The 22,052-nt window shown below is 37.1% G+C and overlaps 2 protein-coding genes and 2 long non-coding RNA genes across 6 annotated transcripts in view; 2 read left to right on the top strand and 2 right to left on the bottom strand.

Moving 5' to 3' along the window:
* LOC124175313 overlaps positions 1–14,387 on the top strand; it is a 15,016-nt gene extending 629 nt beyond the window's left edge. Inside the window, exons 2-5 of the mRNA XM_046555420.1 lie at positions 884–1,114; positions 9,793–9,900; positions 11,584–11,721; positions 13,687–14,387. Coding sequence (XP_046411376.1) covers positions 884–1,114; positions 9,793–9,900; positions 11,584–11,721; positions 13,687–13,946 — 737 coding nt within the window. The 3' untranslated portion in view covers positions 13,947–14,387. The remainder of the gene's footprint in view (positions 1–883; positions 1,115–9,792; positions 9,901–11,583; positions 11,722–13,686) is intronic.
* Positions 1–17,329, bottom strand: part of LOC124175307 (histone-binding protein N1/N2) — a 21,345-nt gene extending 4,016 nt beyond the window's left edge. Inside the window, exon 1 of the mRNA XM_046555413.1 lies at positions 17,039–17,329. The gene's annotated coding sequence lies outside the window, so the exon portion shown is untranslated. The remainder of the gene's footprint in view (positions 1–17,038) is intronic.
* A 300-nt stretch (positions 17,330–17,629) lies between these two features.
* The window catches only part of LOC124176328, a 69,636-nt gene continuing 65,213 nt past the window's right edge, over positions 17,630–22,052 (top strand). For both annotated transcript variants that reach the window (XR_006869351.1, XR_006869352.1), the window contains exon 1: positions 17,630–18,474. This is a non-coding gene — a long non-coding RNA (uncharacterized LOC124176328). The remainder of the gene's footprint in view (positions 18,475–22,052) is intronic.
* On the bottom strand, positions 18,991–20,404 carry LOC124176330. 2 transcript variants are annotated; one of them, XR_006869354.1, is made up of 3 exons: positions 20,318–20,404; positions 19,581–19,669; positions 18,991–19,371 (listed from the first exon to the last, which is right to left on the bottom strand). It is a non-coding gene; the product is annotated as an uncharacterized LOC124176330 (long non-coding RNA). The 2 variants fall into 2 exon arrangements; XR_006869353.1 differs by lacking the exon at positions 20,318–20,404 and adding an exon at positions 20,148–20,223.

The following is a 22,052-nucleotide window of genomic DNA, read 5'->3' on the forward strand; positions in this document are numbered from 1 at the left end:
AGACGTAGAGTGGTATACACCATCCATGTTAGTCAATCAATCACTCTTACGTTTCGAATAGCAAAGAGCGATCTTTTCGTTATCGTATACGTTTAACAACTTGTCACGGTGATAATGCTATCATCAATTTTCCTCTCAACAAACATATTTTACCCATCGTCGGGTGCGAATCGCGTGGACTGATTGTGAGAGAGGCGGATGTCGAGAGCAAAAGTTTTACCAAGATGCTAGATTTTCACTTCGATAAACTTGAGAACCCAACTCCGTCGAATGCGACAAATAGAGGACATGTATACGTTTGTATTAAGTTAAGGACATTTACGACGACGTTCGTTCATTGCTTTACCATCTCAAAAACTCTCAAACTTTCCAGACTGACGATGAAAGACTATCGATATAGACACATCGGGTAAATGACCGGCTGCCCGGTCGTTCTTTGGGTATCTTTACCCCGATTATTCGTCACGAATTCTTGACCATTACATTTCGATGAAAAGGCGTGAATAGTTATAAAATTAAACACAGCAACATTGATATTAAATAACGAATGAAATCTGATCAGCGAGGAAAACAGAATCCCAAAATGATTAGTCAATTTGAACTTTTTAATCGTAATACCTTGCCTCAAATTGTTGATATTTCAGCTGACGTTATTCGAGTTTTCTCAGATTCATTTATATCTGATGGTACGGATGTTCTTTCATTCGTGTCTACTGTAACTGGAGCGAATAACATTGCTGGAGATTTTCCAAACGGTATTTTCTCTTTCCCCGATACCTTTGATGCCATTCGTTCTTAATTACGCATTCATTCGTCATTGGGCATTCGTTCGTCGCGGTCTGATTCATTCCAACGACAATGTAGCTTCCGAATTGCTTTCCAGCAACCGGTATGCTCTGCGGTGCGATAATGTCCGATCACTGGGAGGAGGTTAGCTGGGATAAGGACGTGATCAAGGGACTGACAAACATCACAACCCCCACGTGGTATCTGGACGGTCAAGTAGCGATGTTCGAACCTCATCCGGGTCACACACATCACCACCTCCACAAGCAGCCTGGCTTCCTGGTTCCAATGAACGGCGGAATTTGGACGCTCTGCGTTTCGTTGACGGGTGAGTCGAGTCTTTTGTTAAGCTAGAATTTATTTTAGAATTCTGCTTTCTACTACCGCTACAACTCGAAGTGCATTTTACAGGATGATCTCTCATTTACTCATTTTTAATGGCTACACACATAGGTGAAGGGGCAAATTTCTTGCATGGAAAATGGGTATGGTAGAATCTTTGGGATTTGCAATCAAGGGTGTATAGGCGTGTGGGTCGTACTCGTGCCAGGTCACTGAAAATTATACAAATTATTCTCAACACCTGTGAAAAAATTTCGAAGCAATTGTTTGAACAATAACGGAGTTATTTCAGGTACATACTTACGATTTTGTGTGATTTTACATTGATTTTTATGGGAAACTGTCAGGTTCAATGTAAAATCAAGAATAATGAATCAGCGTGAAGTTGGTAACGTTACTGTAACGATGCATTTTTAGGAAAAATCGCTACTTCGTACATTTAGGAATGTATAAAATTTGGTAAACCATGATATACCAAACATACTCTTATTTTGAAAAGCCAACTCTTTGAAAGTCATTCTAAAATTGCGCATTTCTGATTTTTTCACTTTTGAATGTTTCGTTACGTTACGTTAACGTTGCCAACTTCAGACTGATAAAAGCTAACAGTGAAATAACTCCGGTATAGTTCAGACAATCGCTTTCAAATTTAAAGCAAGTGTTTAAAATAAATGTGAGAACAATTCGTATAATTTTCATTGACCTAGCACGATTTCGACCTACAACACCTGCGCATCCTTAATTAAAGAGGCAAAAGTGAAGAGTGATGTACACTCACTTTATACTTAACTTAATACTACCCGAGGGGAGTTATATCTCGTGGGATTCTGATTTCTACCTCTCGGTTTGAACAAACTCACGGAAAGCAAAGTTGAGCTTAAGTTTCGCTGTTTCGCCACGGAGAGATTCTACATTAACTACGTTCCCAACTTATCCGCTATTTCTGTCCAATAGTCACGTCATATCTATATTGTGTAGAGATGTATGCACGAGAGGAAAAATCGGGATACCAATTCTGATCCTCTAATCCTCGACGTGGTATTTCGCCATCTTTATGCATGTTGTTTTGTATACGTATACCGGGTGTCCCTTTCTAATGTACCACCTGATTTATCTCGAAAAATACTGCTCCGATCGAATATCAAGTCGAATAAAACTTTTAAGGCTCGAAGGGTGAGGTTAAAAAAAATTTTTTTTTCATCCGAGATGGAAAATGGCGGCGTTGAGATGGTTGACACGTTTTTCTCGAAATGGAAACATAACTTTTTGTTTCCACCAAAAATTTTGTTCCAACTTAAAAATTACGTACTTTATCGGTCAAAAATTTATACAAAAATTGTTAACTTTAATATGATGAATTTTTTGGTGTTTACATTTAAAAAAAAAAACATGTCTGCCATCTTAACGCCGCCATTTTGAATCTTGGACCAAGAACAAAGTTTTATTTTAAAGTTCCTTTTAGAACCGTAAAAGTTTTATTCGACTCGATATTTGATCGCAGATCAGTATTTTTCGAGATAAATCAGATGGTACGTTACAATGGCACACCCGGTATATATTCACACATACAACAACTATATGTACACGAGAATCTCATAAACCGCCTGCCAATTCAAATCAACGTCGACGCGACGATGCAAGGAGAGACGAAAGTTGTCGGAAATTCAAATGCGGCAGGGGAAAAGCTTGAGAATCACAATATATGTGTAAACCTTTTGCCGGTAAACGAAAGAAAGAAGAAAGGAATACGGAGAGAAATATGAATAAATGAAAATATCCAGTGTACATGCGATCGAAACTTCGCCCGAAGAAAATTTTTCTTTCTTCTTTCTTTCGTTTACCGGCAATTTTTCATACGCACCGTGTAACGGAAAATATCGTGAAAAATCACGAATCTCCAGGGTGTTGAACCGCGCGGATGTATGTATGATGAATAAATATGCGGGGTCGGGATAAAACGGGATAGTGAGAAAAACCGTGTATAAAATATACAACCCGTCCGTTGGTCTGCAGACGATTTCACATTTCCCTGATAAATCTGCCTCAAGCGCAGGGTTTATTCGTAGGTATAATAAATACGTTTGCAGTTTTCGTTGCCAAAAGAACCGATCAACCCTTTCGTTTTTTTTATTAGTCGCTTTGAGGCACGAAGAACACAAGTTTTTCACCATTTTCTCATCTTCTACTTTTCTGGTGTTTGTCATCAACCCTTTGAATCACACATTATTGTGCTGAGTCAACTTTTATAACAAGATATAATAGTATTCCGCAGTTGTTGGGGTCGCTGATCACGGATCTGAAATCAATTTTAAAAATTCAAGATGGCTGATAAAAATTTCAAATTTCATCGAATCCGGTTAAAAAAAAAACTCTATGCAGGGGTTCTCGGGGTCGGTGATTCGATTTGTCATACTAAATTTTCAAAATCTGATTTCAAACTTGTAATCAGCGACCCCAAAAACCCCTGCACATAGCTTTTTCTCCAGATTCGATCGAATTTGAATTTCTCGTCCGCCATATCGGATCCACCATCTTGAATTCCTAAAATTTGATTTCAGAATCATATTCAACGACCAGAAAACTTATAATTTGTAGAGGAGTAAACTTTCTCGATTTTTTTCACGTTTTTTTTCAATCAATTTGTTTCTGACAATAATAATTTACATTATATAGCGATAATTATTCTCGAGTATTGAAAACCCTATCGGTATACTAAAAAAGTTCTCTCAGTATACAAAAAATGGGTATAAAATAGGTGATAAGATTACTTACCACTATGACTCAAAGTGATAGTATAACAGCAAGATGCCATTTGTTTAATATAAATTGCGTTTAATTTTTGGACTAAGGGATACAGCTTTACCTACATCAATATTGATATACACAGTAATTACTGCGTAATGAATTTTGCTCGACGAATATACATAAAAAATTTACAACGTACATAATACATATGCCTGTAATAAAAGACACGCAATTAGGGATCGCGATCAAGGGAATCGCAATCGCGTGATAAGTTTGTTTGTTTTCGTGTTTTTCGTCCGAGTGATATCGGAAATAATCGTTTCGTTATTGGCTGTCTATTTTGAGCGATCCAGGTGAGCATGCAACACGAGGTCGGTAGCTTAGACATGGGGATTGTAATACAAACCTTGACACTGACCGATTTATCGATCCCAACGTCTCGATTAAGATCTAAATTACTCTGGACTGAAAGGATTGAAGGGTTTGGCCTTAGAAAATTCATGCAGTATTTATACCGTCACGACCTACATGCATCTTATTATTACCTGCACGTCATATCGCGATATTAAGCTTATGTGCATCTTGATATTCGTCCTCCTCGGCCAGACGATGTATAACCATAGAAATAACAATAATAATCGTAATAACAATTAAAAAAAGGATGAGAGGAATATTAAAGCCAAAAAAAAAAGTATGTATTGCGACATGCGAATCCATAATCAGAAAATTTGATTGCTCGGAAGTAGAATTTATTGGGTTGAAAGAAGTTTTGACGCTGTGAAATAAAATTTTCTCAATTCAGATCGTGCAAATTATTCAGCAGATTTATACCCGATAAAAAGTTTTCTTTATTTTCTCAATGTAAACAGGATAAATGTGAAATCAAGGTATAATATAATTATTACGTATATACGCAACAGATTTACAAACTGAATGTGGAGAAAATAAAAGACCGTTGACAAGTATAAAATTATATGGAAATTCTTACAAATATTCGGACACGATTTCCTTGATACTGTTTTTTTTTTTTTCTTATTCAAAACGATAAACGAAGCGTCGACAAAATAAACGAAAATCAAATAAATCGTGTGAGATTGGTAATCTAATCTTGACTCGTAAGAAAAAGATGAAAAACCCTGCAGCTGAATCGTCGCGTTTCCATTACGAGTTTAAAGCGATGTGTGTATTTGTGTATGGTAGACAATGTGCTAAAGTCTGATGTTTGCATTAATGATTTATAACCCTGCTGCTTCGTGATAATGCCTCTTCGTTCGTTCGTTCACTGCGTACAAACTTTTCCCCTGGTTTTCACCCCCAACGGTTAACTTACATTATACGTGTTTTACCCCGATAAAATGTACCGAATATTACTGGAATTTCACTAGCTTTCAAATGCAATGTTAAATACGGTTTGCCTACTGTGTATGTATATAATAATTATACGGCAACAGATTGTATACGTACCTATTTATGTATAATGTATGCATACGTTCGTAATTTGTTTGTCAGAATAATGACGTCATCATAGTTTCATCCGTTGACCAAAAATACCGTTTTCTTTTACAATATCGATAAAGTAAATTATTCTTCAAACATTTGACGGTTCGAGAATTGGATTCAATGATAATCTACATCCCCGATAATTTTTTCCTCTACTAAAAATTCGCTCGATGCAATTTTCTTTAACTATATATAAATTTATCGTTTGGTGTTTCATCGTTTTACAATATTAGCATAATTTCATAATTACATGATACCTGGTATAAATACGATTTTCCAAAACTTTACCACTCAGCGAATAATTTATTTACAACAGAATTTTAATCGTTGAATATGATTAACGGTCGTGAAATGAAAACTACAACTGTGCAAGGTGTAACAGAAATATATCCTATAACACGAAAACTAAGCGAAAAATCTTCGTGGGTAAAAAATGAAAAATCGAACGACAAGTATACGTACCAAATAGAAAAAAAAAAAAAGAAGGAAAAAAAAATGTTTTATCGCGGAGAAAAAGGTGGTCCCACATTTGACAAAGAAAACTCCCACTGATATGTGTGATACACAGACGTGTACGTAATAACACATATATGCATGGGTAATGCACACACCTACAATCGAGTAACGTATGTACGTATAATATCCGAGGAGGAGGATTAAAGCGGGGAAAGAGCGGGAGCTAAAACGACTTTTATAAAGCCCTAAACCTTATGGCTGCTCGGCACGCCAAGCACCGACAATCTCCACCGTGTTGAAACGGATAAGACGGATAGACGGTTGGCATAACCTGCCCATTACATGGAAAATGCTTAGTGGCTATCGGAAAAAGCACAGTTGGATATAAATCGGACATCTTGTTCGCTAATTATCGCGATAAATTTGTTAGCACCGTTTAAATCGTTGGCTCCGCATGCAACATTGTCGAATCACTTTTTGACGACTATATTTATTAAACGGGTATTATAATATATAAATCGTACAATATCCACGTGAAAGCCTGTTGCTACCCCTTCAACCCTTTGAGTCACAGTGATAAGTATTCTTGTCACTCATTTTATATCCATTTTTTTTTTTTGTTTTTTTATATTCAGGAAATTTTAAACGTATTTTTTGCGGTTTCTTCCTATTTCTTGTAGTATATTAACAGGTTTTTAATAGTTGAGAGTAATTATTCCGATATAATGTAAATTATTCGTGTTAGAAAGAAAGTGATTGAAAAAAATTGTGAAAATTGAAGCAATAATTAATTTCGGTGAATGTTACCACTCTATACACATTATATACGTGTTTTAGATAAATTGTAAGTTTTTCGGCTGGTTACGAATCAGATATCGAGTTTTAAAAATTCAAGATGGCGGATAAAAATTTCAAAGTCGGTCAAATCCGAAGAAAAAAACTCTGTGCGGGAGTTTTTGGGGTTGGTGATTACAAATCTGAAATCAGATTTGTAATATACATGCGATTAAAGCTTATAATTATTCAAAATAAGTATGATCATTAAATGTTTATTGTTCTTCTCTTTTGACATACGGCAAAGGAAAAAAAATCTATCTATCTTTCAACAAACTTTAACATGTTTTATGCGATGAATGAAAAAAGATAAAACGCTTTTATACATCTAAAGACGATCGCTGTAACATAGTTATTATTAATTTTTTCTGTAAGGGTAAATATTTGTTCAAGTTTGACATGAATCGGTTGATTATTGCGATTGGTGGATTTTCATCATAATTCCTTTTTTATACCTCATTCGCGAATACGTTATTCCCTCTCATCGTTAAAGGTCGTGCAGTATTATTAAAATACCTCCGTATATAGGGTGTACATAGAGTGGTGGATCGAGGCCAAACACACGGTAGTTTTGGTATTGTACCCAAGGGAAAATAAACGGGGTATTGTTATTGTTGTACGTTGCTTTCGGGGTTTTTTTTTTTTTTTTACTTTACTTTACATTCTTTTTCCATCCCCTTTGTTTCCGGGCCGAGGAGCGAGGTATTTAATTACATAGCCACGTGAAAATTGGTAACATCTGGATGCAGGATGAGTAAAAAAAAGGGGATAATTGTAGTTGCTGAGAGGGAAAAACGAGGCGGAGTTAATTTTTTTTTTCCGCGACTTTATCTTCCGGCTAATTATTATCATTATTATGTATACTTGCTCATCGTTTAAATTTTTATAGATCTTCCACCCTGTTTTTTTTTTTTTTTCCTCCCTTTTTCACCCTCTTCAATTACCTTATTATTCAACAAATCGCGTACAATTAACTGTACAAACAGCTACATAATTACATTAATTAATAATAATTTCGTATATCGGATCTTTTACTCATTTCCTTGGACTTGATGAACGTTGTCGAGTTAATCAATCACCAAAACACGTGTATATATTTATATTGGCCAACTGCGTTTATAAGCGTGAGGAATTATTGTGATAATTGATTTCTCGTTCGTACAAACGAAATGTACAGAAATAGATGCGTAAATGTCACCTCTGAACTCGGCGCAAACTTTCCTTTTTTGTTGACAGGTTAGTCGATGAATTAGATACACAATTTCCCGCCATCAGTCGTCTCTAATTCCAGCCCTTATTACGTCTTTAGTGTCATTCTATTTATCGCGATTATTTAATCTGGATATATATTTTTTTACCTTATTATATTCAATACCAAGAACTCGTGGTAAATTGTGAATTTTGTACAAGAATTTTGACGATGTTTCAAGATTATTAATATCTCGTAGTAGTAGTAGTAGTATTGATATTTATTTTTAGCACCGCCCCGTTAACTTAAAAGTTTGTACAAATTATAATCAAAAATTATTCAGTCCTCTCTTACGATGCGTGTTGTTTTTTTTTTTTTTTTTAAATTTGCAAAAATTTCGTGAATTTTTAGAATCTGTATAGTAAGGGGGAAAAAAAAACCAATTACGCACCGTACAGAATTAAAGAGATCTCAATTAAATTCTCGACAATCTTTTTTCGAACAATTATAATAAATTATATACAGCATTTTGTTGTTTTTTTTTCTTTTGCTGTAAACCCGGAATCACACACCGCGACTAAGTAATATCATAATTATAGTATAAAAGGGGGAGCTCGACACGGTCGATTTTTCTGAGAGCTTTTTCGCATATCGCTCTTTATACATCGTATAAATATACATAGATATAAATATAGAGGGAACGAAGTTCAATATCCGCACGCCTATATGGGCCACATCATTTCATTTACGATTCTATCACAATGTATTACATATTATTTATTACACGGATTGAAATATTGGAACTGCAGATTCAATTCTCGGGAGTAAAGCAATCCGGGGGAAAAAAAAAAGAAAAAAAATTCAGATTTTGTGTTATACTAACACCATAAATAATTCGAAATCTAAACCGTGATTTATCTGCCTGGGCCGATTCAGCGTTTCTTTTTCTCTTCGATTTCTGCACGCAGAAACACCGCTGCCAACTTTTCCATCACGCGGTATCAACGCTTAAAAAAACTACGAAACTACACGATTATTTTTCGTGAAATCGTAAATTATCACGCTTTCAAAATGTCGAAACCTTACCGCGTTCGTCTCTTCTTATTTTTTCTTTCGGGTCTCAAATTTTCACGCTGCGAAGCTCTCGACACGAAATCTTGGCGAAAGTTTCGTAACTCGCAGATCATTATAGGTGGATTTAAAAAAATGGGTCAATAAACAAATTCGAAAATTGTGATAATTGTTTAATTAAACTTTTCGAGATTTATTCCCTCATTTTTTTTATTTTTTTTTTTTTTTTCAAATATACTGAGTGCTTACCCTATTTTTCACCACGCCGAGATTCCGACAGCGTTAAAATATATCGAATCGAATAGTTGGATGGATAAAATTTGTTAGAGTAGGAGAGGAATGGTTCCGGTGCGAACATTTGTTGCTGCTGCTCAACGGTGGATCGTTAACAGAGATATTGAATTAGACTCTTGCGTGTATATATATATATATATGTTATACACGTGTGTGTATGTGCGTACATACATTGTACACATGTAATATTACCGCACCGCGATATCGTGTGCGATTGACCTAAAAGCATGAGAATATACGTGACGGGAAATTCATGAATCGTACTTAACACCGTAATCGGCTCATGCGGCTTTAGCAGCAGCGTTTCCTCGCCTTGCTCGCTAAGTTTCGGAGGGAGAGAATTTTGTGAATTATAGCAGATTCATTCGACCTGTGACGTAGTTTTACACACCCACGTATACATATATATAATTATCTTATTTAGGCGTCTTATTTCGGCGGCAGAGGAAATAAGACGCCTGTTATTATTTTGAATTCTTGATATTAATATTTAGTGGTTTCCGAACACGATTTTCCATTTTTCATTTAATAGATATTAAGATGTAATGATGATCGTGGATTTGAACGATTTGCAGAGGAAGAAATTCGACTTCTTGGACGAGTTGGATTCCCTCAGGAGAAATGCATCAATTATCTGACCCCCGACGAAGCTCACGAAGAGATTCGAGCCACTTGGCAAAATCGTAAGTATAAAATATGTTTCTTCAGTCTCTTTCGTAATAAATAATGCCGATCTCGATAATAAATATTAATAGGTAGAACGATAAAAAAAAATTCTAAAAAAGTTATTCTCTTTCCATTGATCTTTGCACGATAATTTTTTTTTTTATCTTTCATATAATTCACATTATTTTACCTTATGGAAATATCCTGTGTATACGCTTACCGGACGATAAATTTTCTAATATGATAAAATATTCCTGCAACAATATTGTAATAAACCTTTTGTTGCATTAACGCGAATTTTTCGCCATAATTTGGTCGAATCACATTCCGTCTCTGAACGTTTCAATATCGCTGATCCAATTTATTCTTGTAAGGATATGATATGTATTCGATTAGTCGGATTAAATTTCACGCTAATCCCTTTACTTAATCCCAGTGTGAATAATAGAGAAGCATCGACAGCAGCGAACCGAATAATATATTCGATCATTCAATCATTCATTCAGTCTCGTACGGAAAATCCCCGGCCCAAATATCTACCTACATCTACAACGGGTAGATGAAAGAAAGAGAGAGAGAGAGAGAGAAAGAGAGAGAGAGAGGTCTCTGGGGGATTTGTTCAGTTTGATTAAATTGAATGTAAATTTTAATTGAAGTTTCCCCCTTTATCTATCCCCAGAAGTATCGGTGACCGCAAAATTTGCATAATGAAATTTAGCATAAAGCGAGGGTGCAGAGAAGCAGCTGCAGAGCGAATTGAATATCGTACGAATGGTAAAATCACGACAATATGTAGAAGACGTGGTCGGAATGCATAATCGCGCGGTAAAAAATTTGCAAAATCGTGTAGAGAGAAAGAGAGAGGGGATAGTATTTGTGTAACGTGCAAAAACTCGGTGTAATTCATACGATATAACATTGAAAGCTTATAATATAAGAGCGCGAACACAGCTGCAAGTTTGATATTACTTACAAATCGCAATTTTAGAATACTGAAAAAAAAATTTATCGTTTCCAAGTATGCAGTGCCAATTTCACGTAGCGGTTAAATCGCATCATCAAAATGTTCAAGGATTGTAATTTTGATTGTACTGCGAAAGAATTTAACCAGACACGTCTGGTCATAAATTATGTGTGTAGATATATATATATTATATTGTCATATCATTATATATATATAAGTATATATGTTTTTATGTATTACACGCAGAGAAGAAAAGAGAGGAGAAATTAAAACGAAACGGCGTCGCCGAGAATAATACCAGCGATTTTAATTAAATCTTGATGATGATTCGAGTCACGAATTTATTTTCATCCTTTAATCAGCACCGCGTCGCGTCTCAAACTTGGCAGAGCAGCAGCAGCAGCGATTTCTTGTAATGAAAAAACGTTGATTAAATTAAATCTCTGACCCGGAAACAAGAGAGAGAAAAAAAAAAAGCGACGTAAATATAAAAACGCAAAACAACAATTAACACGTCAATTACCAAAAGCACTGAATCGACAAAATTTGTAGATAATAAGAATTTATGCTACTACGGATTCTGTTTCCTCCACAATTTCTTCTTTTCAGTCGATGCGAAGTGAAAAATTATACGTAATCGCAAATTAAAGATGATGAAAAGTACCGTGATAAATCAAGAAACGTTTTTACTTTTGGATTTCTTATTCTGTCAATACTTTACGCCATTTTCTTACAGGAATGCAAAATTTGAGTATATCCTGCTCGCTGGTTTGCCTGATAATTCTGAGCTGTGCTGCGCCGGTTGGTTTCTTCGGACTTTGCAGACACCAAATATCGGCGGTCCTTGTCGCTGGGGTCATGTATCTTTTGGCAGGTAAGATTTTCTAAGCGTGATCGATCAGTGATCTTTTAAAAACGATACATTTCCCCTCGGAAGAGGACCAGAATAAAAAAGGAAAGATTACTGGAATTACAGGTACGCTTTTTCATCAACTGGGTTGAGATTATACACTAAATTTTTTTTTTTTTTTTTTGTAATGAGATGTATTTGATTCTACTTGTCGCATTTTATATACCATACGCGAAGAAGAAAACGGAAAGCAAATGAGAGGCTATTCTAAAACTAATTATGTAGTTTCGGGACGACAAGTGTCGGTAAAAGAGATATAGACAGGCTTTTCTTTTTTTATTCTTCTAAATCTGGGATATGCTACAACGAGAGATACAAGAATCACGGAGTGAAATTGTATAGAAAATAATATATGTGGATAGCTCAACTAGGACCGAGAGGCTATACTAAAACTAATTATGTAATTTCGGGATAATTGTCGGTAAAACAGACATGGTTAGTTTCTTTTTTTATTTCAATCCGGGACTCGTGGCCCAGATTGTTAACAGCGAATGAGATATAACAATGTCGTAAGGCGGCGAGTCCTCGATTTTCACTCTACCTGCAGAATTTCACGTAATACGAAAGCGCGAGATAGTCCGGCGGCGAGATTGGGTCGGGTTTGGAGGTCAATTCGGGATATTGACGGTGGGTGAAAACGTCCGACGTTGAACAGAAAGCGAAGTGAAATCGTCGCGGAAGGGATTCGCCGAGAGTAAAAGTTGCCTTTCAACGAAATTGAAAGTGTTCCTGAGCCGACGGCCGGCGATCGGATCCTTCGAAAGCAGCCGCGCTGCTGCGGTTGGTAACGTCAGACACTAACGAAAGTCATCGACGGCCATGAACGTTACGCAACAAGGAGAACGGCTGTCGATGCCGTCGTCAAGTTCATTGCCGAAATGAAAAGCGTGCGAATCGCGGTCAAGGACACACACTGGTCGCGGTACGTGATTGAAATAAAGGTAAATAAAACCAGAAGAACGAATATGCGGACGAAATTGGAAATCGATTTCGACTACGCGACGGTGATTGAGTGTTTGTCGGATAGCGAGTTTTATTTCATTTGTGAGAAGGACAGAGTGATAATATTTGCCTCTCGTAAAAATCAAACAAAAATCCAATGATTGATTCTGGAAGATGGATGCATGGTTGTCAAAATTTGTTCACGTCATGATTAACGGTTGGTATTTCTTGTAAGAGGAAATAACTATTGGGCCTATTTTTTATTACACAATGTCGTCTTCACGGTGTTTCGGCAGAAATCATTTCGAACTTGTGATTATTGAGACGAAAACGTTTAAATTCAAAATTGTGTGTGTCTGATATGGCGGAAGAAAAAATCGACCATAAACTAATCTATTATTATAGAAATCGGGTTACCAAAATTCATCATTTATAGATTAGAATTATGAAATTTAAAATGACGAATCATATGAACGTGATTATATTTTTTTACTCCTACAATTTGTATATAAAAATTATCAGAAAAAAGTAGAAGACTGAGAACACAAAATATAATGCGGTTACAGTTCGTGACGGTATTGCGACAGTGCAATTTTGGTAAAATTCTTAATTCGCAACTTTAGGATTGTCTGAAATTTTGTAGATTTGTTGAGAATTTATTTACAAACAAATTGACCTCTAACGCGTCGAAATCGATCAAACGATGTAATTTGTTTCATTGTAGAAATAATTCGATAATCGGATCTCTTTAAAATCGTCAATAACTGTGCTGTTGTAGCTGAAATTTATGATTTTTTGATATTTTGTTCGATGTCAAGGGAATTTCATTGTTTCAACTGAATTAATTCAAGTTACACTTTGAAACCTTCGTTACATCATATTTCCATCTTCACAGCTCTTTGACTGCGCTTGAACTGTCCCTACGTTTGATGCATCCTTAAACCGTGTTAAAAAATGTTACCCACAAGTCAACAATTACTGTTTCAGCAACATTCGCGCTGTTCACGTTAACGATAATTCACTTCAAGAGGGCCCAGGACCGCGGAGCTCGAGTCCTCGATGGGCCGGAGGATGGAGTGGTCGGAGGGCCGGTGCCGAAGGATGTGCTAAAGGCGCGAAGGTTCACGACTTCCTGGAGTCTCGACTTCGGCTGGGGCGGAGTGACGCTTTGCGCCCTGGCCTCGGTGGCCTGGATACTGCTGAGTAAAATAATGCGTTTCAGTCCGATAGCGGCTCTGATCGCGTAGCAGTGGGAGGCCTTTGAGGTTTGAAACAGATCGAGCAACGGTATAGATGCAGGTGTAGCTGCTGGATGCGCGAGAGGATATTGCAGGAGGATCAGTTGTCCGATAAGAAGACCGAAGGTCGGTCAGTCAATTGAAATGCTGTGATGACGATGATGATCGATTGATGATGATTCTTACCGACCCGCCAACTTGAACATTGTAACAATCTTTCTCTATATTAATGCTGTACGATTGATCGACTAATCGTTTTTCCGATTAATCGAAATTGCCTCGTACTAACTCTGCAGGTCAATAAGTACATGACTAGCAACTCACATACCATGTTCGATTTTGTATTTCGGTCAGAGACAAGTATAGTTCGAGAATGGTGAATAAGTTGCGAGTCATAAGTATGCCGATAGACCTGCAGAATCATTATTAGCTAAATTCGATTAATCGATTAATCGAAGAAATGATTAATCGAATCCGTCGATTAATCGGATAAACGATTAACCGAAATCGTTAATGAATCGATTAATCGGAAAACTCGACTGGTTAATCGAAAAAACGATCAATCGATTAATCGCACAGCACTACTCTATATAAATACATACACCAGTGACGCAGATTCTTAATTGCCAAACTATACAAATAGTTATATTTTTACGATGTTTTAAAGCTATGATGACACGTATTACACAGATTACATACGCACATTTTACAAATAAACATACAGGCATGCGATATCGACGGGACAACGGGGTGCATGGAATTGAATTTACAGAGGAATGGATCATGTGTGGGATAAAATGACTGGTTTTGATACCTCAAAGGTCGAATATAAACTAACAATAACATTAAATCGCAAGTTCTTTGATATAAGACAATATGCAATCATCGTTCATGCTCAGCTAATGATAACATACATATTCGTGCTTAGTACATGCTATAGCATTTTCTTTTCACCGTTGATTTTTGATTGAAAAAGAACCGATTGAAGGAAACATTCTCGAATTTCGGTGACGGAAATTATCAAACACACACAAGAATTACACGTGTAAATATAAATATACGGTTGAAGGGCGGGTTAACAAAAAGAAGGCAAAAATATGGTAATAAACCTGCGCACGGATTGTCAAAGGTAGCAGAAGTTAGGTCTGTGTGATACATAAAATAAGATGGTATAACAATAATGATAATACAACGGGGGAACAAACTTTCGCAACAATGAAAGAGGGATGAGAGAAGGAGGAGAAAACTTAGTTCTCATTATACTGACGAAACGGGACTTAAACTTTCCTCTCACGTATACATTTAAACTCTTGGTCAATTAAACTTTTCCATTTATTTCCCTGAAATGTGTTTTCGTAACAGGCGATCTCGTGATTAAACTTCGTAATGAATTATATTTCGAGCTTGTACAAATTATACAATGCCGGATTGTTTCGTTAATGTCTGTATTTCTGTAAGCTTATATCAAGTGTACATCACATAAACCGTGTACCAGTTATATGCCGGTGTGTGAGATAAATGAAGAGAACTATTGACCTCTTCCGAAGGTACCCTCAGGTATCGAGGTAAGCAGGGCATGAACAAAACACGCTGCTCACTTACCGAGCACACTCCCGTTTCTGGCGGTGACAAAAACAGAAAATAGACGGAAGAAAAATGTATGAAGGAAAATTCGGCACTAAATTTTGAAGTGAAGGAGAAAAGTTTTATACCTGTAAGGGCGAAGTTTTGTTCCTAACAGTAAGATACAAACGTTCCTTTATAACTTTACTTCTCCTCTTATCGATTGTTGTGTGCAGTATTAACGATTTGCGTTTGTATTATTGAGTGTCAGAGGAAATATTCAGATTATGGTACAGATCGAACCACCTCGAATGTTTATATTTATAGAAAGTCAAGAAATTAGGAAACGATATAGGTAGAATCGACGCATAATTTTATATACGCATGCACAGCCATAGATTGTAATTGAAGCATTAATAACGAAATCGCGTAACATAATCATCGCATGTAGTTCAAATATTCGCGCGAAAAAAAAAAAAAGAAAGAAAAAGAAATCACGAAGGGATCATTGAAATGCTAAGTCAATTCAAAGTATACACATTATACGCAAATCTATGTATTTAGTCATTTTATAAGCTTATAACTATCCGCGTATTTAAAAGATTTTTAAACAATCTTCTAGGTATAACAAATTAGTGAAGATAAAAATAATGTTCATTAATCCCGTCCTTTTTCGGTTGTTCTTTTAAAGCGAAAATTGAAAGGAGGCTCAAATCCTTACAGTTTACATTGCCAATGGTCGGAAAAAATTATATCCATCGACTGTAATTAAATTGTATAGAATTATGAACCACGTGTTGTTAACGATCAAAAACCGGAAGTGGAAGGCATGAATGAGCATACGTATAAATTGTAGAGGCGGGCCAAGTGTAAGAGCTGAAAAACATAACAGCCAGACGTCGTTCGGCGTTTGTAAAGTAAAATAATACACGATAACGTATTACCGTAATAGTTTTTCGCTCGGTCTCCGCAAGTACGACAAGAAGAACGTGTAGTGGCAGGCTTGTTCAACATTCCGTTGTATCTCGCCCTCGATTGGCCACGAAGTGAAAAAATATATAGATATACTAGCTTTGCAAATCGAGTAAACAAAAATTCGTCATCATAATTATAATGTCCACACGTCCATGAAATATCGAGTGACCGTTACCAGATAAAGCAAGAAACAATTCGTCCACTAATGTGTAAGATGGGAAAAATTGTATACTAAAAAAAAAAGAAAGAAAAATTATTGAAAATAAATTCAATCTTGTTGTAACGGTTAATTAATCCGTGTCGTGAAAACATGCGTATTTGTCTCTCTGTCTCGTCCGACAGCGAAAGTAGACGTTTTTCAACGGCGGTTACGATCTTTCAGTGGAATGTTTTTCACTCTCGTTAATTAATTGATTAACAGATTAATCGATCTACCATAATACATCATTGTTATTGTAAAATGCCTTTACGCTCCAGCACGAGGGATTGCAGCTAATCGACCCTCGTGCGTTTATCTGCGATAAAATAATAATACGAAATAAAAATCTCTTTCAAACTCTTACCGTAAGGGATATTTTCCGAAAAATATGCGCCCTGCAGTCCCGTGTTCCCTCCAAAAAAAAGATACGGTTATCCGGCGTCTTTTGCGGCCCTTTTTTCACCGATATACCGATTTGATACACGGCTTTATATGGCTGCGGACGGGATGCAACGTCGACAGGCTAGTCGGGACACAAATGCAAAGAAAACGGTCTTGGATCGCGGTAGGATATACGTTAAGAAGTCGGAAAACAACCGTTAGCGAGACTCTTCTGCCGGCAGACGTCTTCTAGAACGGGACAACGAGTCGGTCACGACGGACGATTGCGAAATGCATTGAATGCGCATGCGCGACAATTCTCTCGCCATCTTGATTATTTATGCAGCCGTAATTTCGCGCGCACGTCGAATTTTACATTTTGATATTTGAACATGACTTGCGAAAAAACATTTAAATCAGCTTTTTATTTGTTTAAAATTGGAATAAAGATTTCTTTAGAATTAATCTACGTCGCTTTGATGCGCTCTGTCGGGTGGATCAAGCTTATGCAGCCGTAATGCAGGCCGAAGAACCCATTGGTGGCTTCTCCTGTATTCTAAAATGTCATTGGCTTAGAAGAGTTGACTCAACTCCCCGAAGGTGGCGCTGAATTCGCTCATTGCCTTGGTGCTTCCACTGTCACTGCTCTCGTATTATTTGGTCCGTGGTCTACGGGAGATCGTCTTTTGTCGTATCGGCACATTCGGCACAGTTCACTCGCTCCCCTCTTCGCCGCGTCACTCGACCGACAAATCAGCAACGTGACTGACGACGAAGGATAGACAACGTTAGCGAAAACTACCGAGACTTTCTCCAGTAATCTAAATAATCAAACGAATAAGCAGCTAGTCAGACGGATGATCGATTCATACGCAATGATTACATCGCAGTTGGCGATCGGAAAGCGTTCATGGCTGCTGTATACATTTCGAACAAGAGACCCATCTACTTATGTCTCTGAATCGCTGTCACGAATTAAATATCAAAGGAATTTCCCCTTTGTCGTGATTCGTCCAACGTGCGTCAAGGTTAGGTTAGGTCAGGTTAAACTGACGGACTTCACGGCGGTAGTACTCAAATATCGCGGCAGGTAACGCCAGATGAAAAGAGTGTGATAGACTCGATCGGTAACGACGGATTAGTCGGCGTCCGACCGTGCGGGTCAGCAGTAAGATTAAGCGAAGTAAGATTAATATAAACGGGAAAATTTAAATGTATTAAGTTGAAAGTAGTGAAAATGTGGCATGTTTCTAGTGATTTCTGTCTGTCTTTTATGTGCGGAGTTTGTGTATCTTCAGTGGAAAATATTGTGTTTGTGAACAAGAGGATGATCACCGCTCACCGATAAGTCGGAGCCCGAAAAAAGCGGCAACGCTCTGACATTCGGAAGAAATAATCATCCCTCGCATCGTTGAAGCGGTAAGTTGAATTACCTTGTCTTATTTACTGAAAAAATAATCAGGAGCGTTAAGACGGATCCCTTGATATTGGATCATTCTAGAATGTTTGTTTTCACCGTTTCGAGAAGATCTGATCAAGGTTTCGGATTAAGAAAATCAATGGTATGAAATAAGCTGAGTAAGACGTTGATTTCACACGCGTTTAAACGGAATTTGAAAACCTTTCGAATCTTTTGTGTATTTGCTTTTGTTTACTGAGGCATGGTTATCGCTTTTATTCAAGGACAAAATCCGCCGAACAGAACGGGAAATTGGATTTTAACCCAAATTGGCGAAAAAAATTATGATCTGTTGATTCGGAAAGTAATTTATGTCTTTATAAGAAGAAAAGAAAACGCGACCTGCGACAGAAATTGACAAATGAAACCGTCGTTTCGAACGATTCATTTTCACAATCGTTCCCTAATTTAGTAGATATTCGCTAGGGGCAGATTTTGACAGAATCAGAAAGTCGTTAGAATTTATTATTGGACAATTGACGGACGGTTTACAGTTTCATACAGTTTAACAGCGACTTGGATATATTTATGAATGTGATAAAATAACAGACGCCTCATTGCAGTATCGGTTAACACATTAACAGCATAAATTCGATCTGTTTTTGGGCAGTTCACTCGGGTGTTTTTTTTTTTTTTACGAATATACATACTTAAAATCAAAAGGTCGGGTGACGAGCTTGTCTGTGAAATAGGCAAAATACTTGAAGCCAGTTGTGTACAGCGAGAAAAGCGAGTAAAATTTCATCCCGTTTTACGTGCAATCCGTCGAGGAATAGTCGTACGAAAAAAACGATTACCTCGACCAGAATAACGCACAATTGCATCAGGAGCCACGGCGTGTGAAGCATCGGATATTCCTGCAACGGAAGAACGAACTTTTATCATTTTTTATTTCACCCTTATACCGGACGTTTTCGGTGAAACTCGCCACTCAACGCCAGCAGATAGGCAACCGGAGCTACGTTTTGTAGCGCAACGTGATCGAAATGGCACATCGGTTGCCTATCTGCCGGCGTCGAGTGGCGAGTTTCACGAAAAAGTCGTTGCGATATCAAAATCCACCCACCGTTATCGCTCCAAGCATTATTAGAGTGTAGTGTTCTATTCCGAGGATCGAAGTCATCAGCTTCAAGTCTCTTTCGACGTCCGTTGGAACTGCGGATTGTATTAAATTTGAATTTAATCAAGAAAATCACCTTTTTTAATCGATTGCGACTAAGGAATGATGACCTGATGACAGTTATTTCATTAAGTTTACTCAAACAATGTGGGCATTGGGAATTTTCAATTACATATCAAGAAGACATTAGAAAACTCTAATTCAAGCCAAGGTTTATCAGTAATCAGGCTTTCACAACAAACTTTGGTAATTCTGTTTCGTAGAGAAGTTATACGTGCCGAAATGATAAAATAAGCTGAAAAGATTGTAAAATTTGAAATCTGAAATCGGATTTGACTTAGTTTCTTTTCAACTAACATATTATGCGTCTGAAAAAGTACGATAAAAATTGGTCTGAAAGTTTGAAAGTTTGAATTTAAAATTTTTTGCAACTAGATTAATTTTAATAGAAAATATATTTTCACCATGAGATTGCAGACCGTTGCAAGATTTATTAGAAACTGATTGGCTCACCGACGTCGCCTCCGCCTCTTTGTCGATTAGCGCATCTAAGTGGAGGTTTTGAGTTCATAATGCGAATAATGTCGAAACCTGTTATCACCTGAATGTAAATCAGAATTGTTTCTTCTCTCTTTAATTTTAACGGAGTTAATTACAGTGGCGTTGGCAATTTTAAAACTCACCGTTCCAATCAGGCCCAAAAGTATGACGTAGGCCGAAGTACCAAGGAAATAGTTGTCGCAAACGTTGCAGGCGATTTTTGCCAGGCGCTGGAATAATAGTTATTTACAACGGAAGGCAAAAAAAAAATATACGCGCCATTAGTACATAAATTCAGCGACTCTTGAAACGGATTCGCAAATTTTTTTAGGTGGGGGTCAAGTGTGCGAAGTAAAAAAATTTCTATCCAAAACACGTGATTGGCAATGTTATATTTTATACAAATCCTGAGACAGCTGCGTTGCATTTTCGCCGATTACGGATTCCCATTATTTCCTTTCTTTCCGCCGTCTCTCGTTGCGTTTATCAAACAAACATCACAGAGCCGAGTAATTATCTAATTCGTATTCGGGGATATTTTGAAGCGGTTTTTTCCTCTCTGCTTTTCTCGCTCTCGCGTATGTTTTGACAGATTATTATTGACAGCCGATAATACCTACTCCAGCAGCTTTTATCACTACTCACTGATTTCTTATTCTTATCAAATAACGAGCTTATTCCACAGAGACTGCATTTCCTCGATCCTCTGCCCATTTTTTTTTTTATTCTTCTTTTTTTCCTCAACGGGAGTCTATTTCCTACCCTCTCTCTCTCTCTGTAATGTCTCTTATTATACCGCTGTCTCTTTCAATGGACATTAATTTGCAGGCTAGGAATTTACGCGATGATACACTTGATAATTTTTTCGACTGCATGGATCGTGACAAATACTTCGTAAAATTAGTTACGAAAATAACAGGCTGGGGGAAAATAAGCGAACAATGGAAAAGGAGGTTTTCGTTCATGGCCCTCCGAGTTATCCTCCTCGTCACAATTTGTTTTACCGTAACGTCAGATCTGTAAGAGAAAAGTACGCCAAGTACAAAATGTAACAAGTTTTTTTTTCTTTTTCTTTTAACCTTTTCAACATCAATTTTATATTTCACTTGCTTTTTCTCTCAAGTATATCGTTTTATACACGATAAACACAATTAGTTTATTTTTGACATGAAAAAGAGCCTCAATGCAAGTTACAGACCTGAAAAGCACTATGAAAACGTTAAACAGACGCTTGAAGGTTGCGCTCCGATTCCAGTAAGTCGTTTGTAGAATTAATTTTAATAAAAATTCATCTCAGAATCAGAAAAAATTCTCGAATTATATTCGGAGTTTTAAATTTAACGTTTCGTAAAAACCACACGTCGAAATATTCTGCAGGAGAAATCGTCCGGCTCGAAATCCAGAGCAAACTATTCGGGCGACGTCTTTAAGTCATGCTCAAAAGCCCCCCACTTCCGATTCGCAAAAAACCACGACGAACTTTGCTGGAATCTTCAAGCAGTTTTGCTCGCCACTTCCATTTTGGTGTTGAGTTACAACGGAGCGCGTTACGGGCGATCGGAATACAGCCTCATGGAAAATGGGAAAACAGTCCACGGCTCTGTGCCTCCTAATCGAACCGTAGTTACCCTGAGTCTAGGATATTCTCCACCCTATTCGATACTTTCGGCGATATCAGCTGTAATGCTCCTTTACTCCCTTGTTTCTGTGAGTAATCCAGGTTTGAGCAACTTGTTGTTCCATATTCAAGAACGAATGAAATATTAGGAACAGAGGAACAACTGTTTGAAAAATCCCCGGCAATGTTATTGTTTAGGTCAGAGTTTGAACACTAATTGGTTAATCTGGGTGAATTTCATACCAAACATTTTTCAAACT

The sequence above is a fragment of the Neodiprion fabricii genome, chromosome 2 (genome assembly GCF_021155785.1).
Source record: "Neodiprion fabricii isolate iyNeoFabr1 chromosome 2, iyNeoFabr1.1, whole genome shotgun sequence".
NCBI lineage: Eukaryota > Metazoa > Arthropoda > Insecta > Hymenoptera > Diprionidae > Neodiprion > Neodiprion fabricii.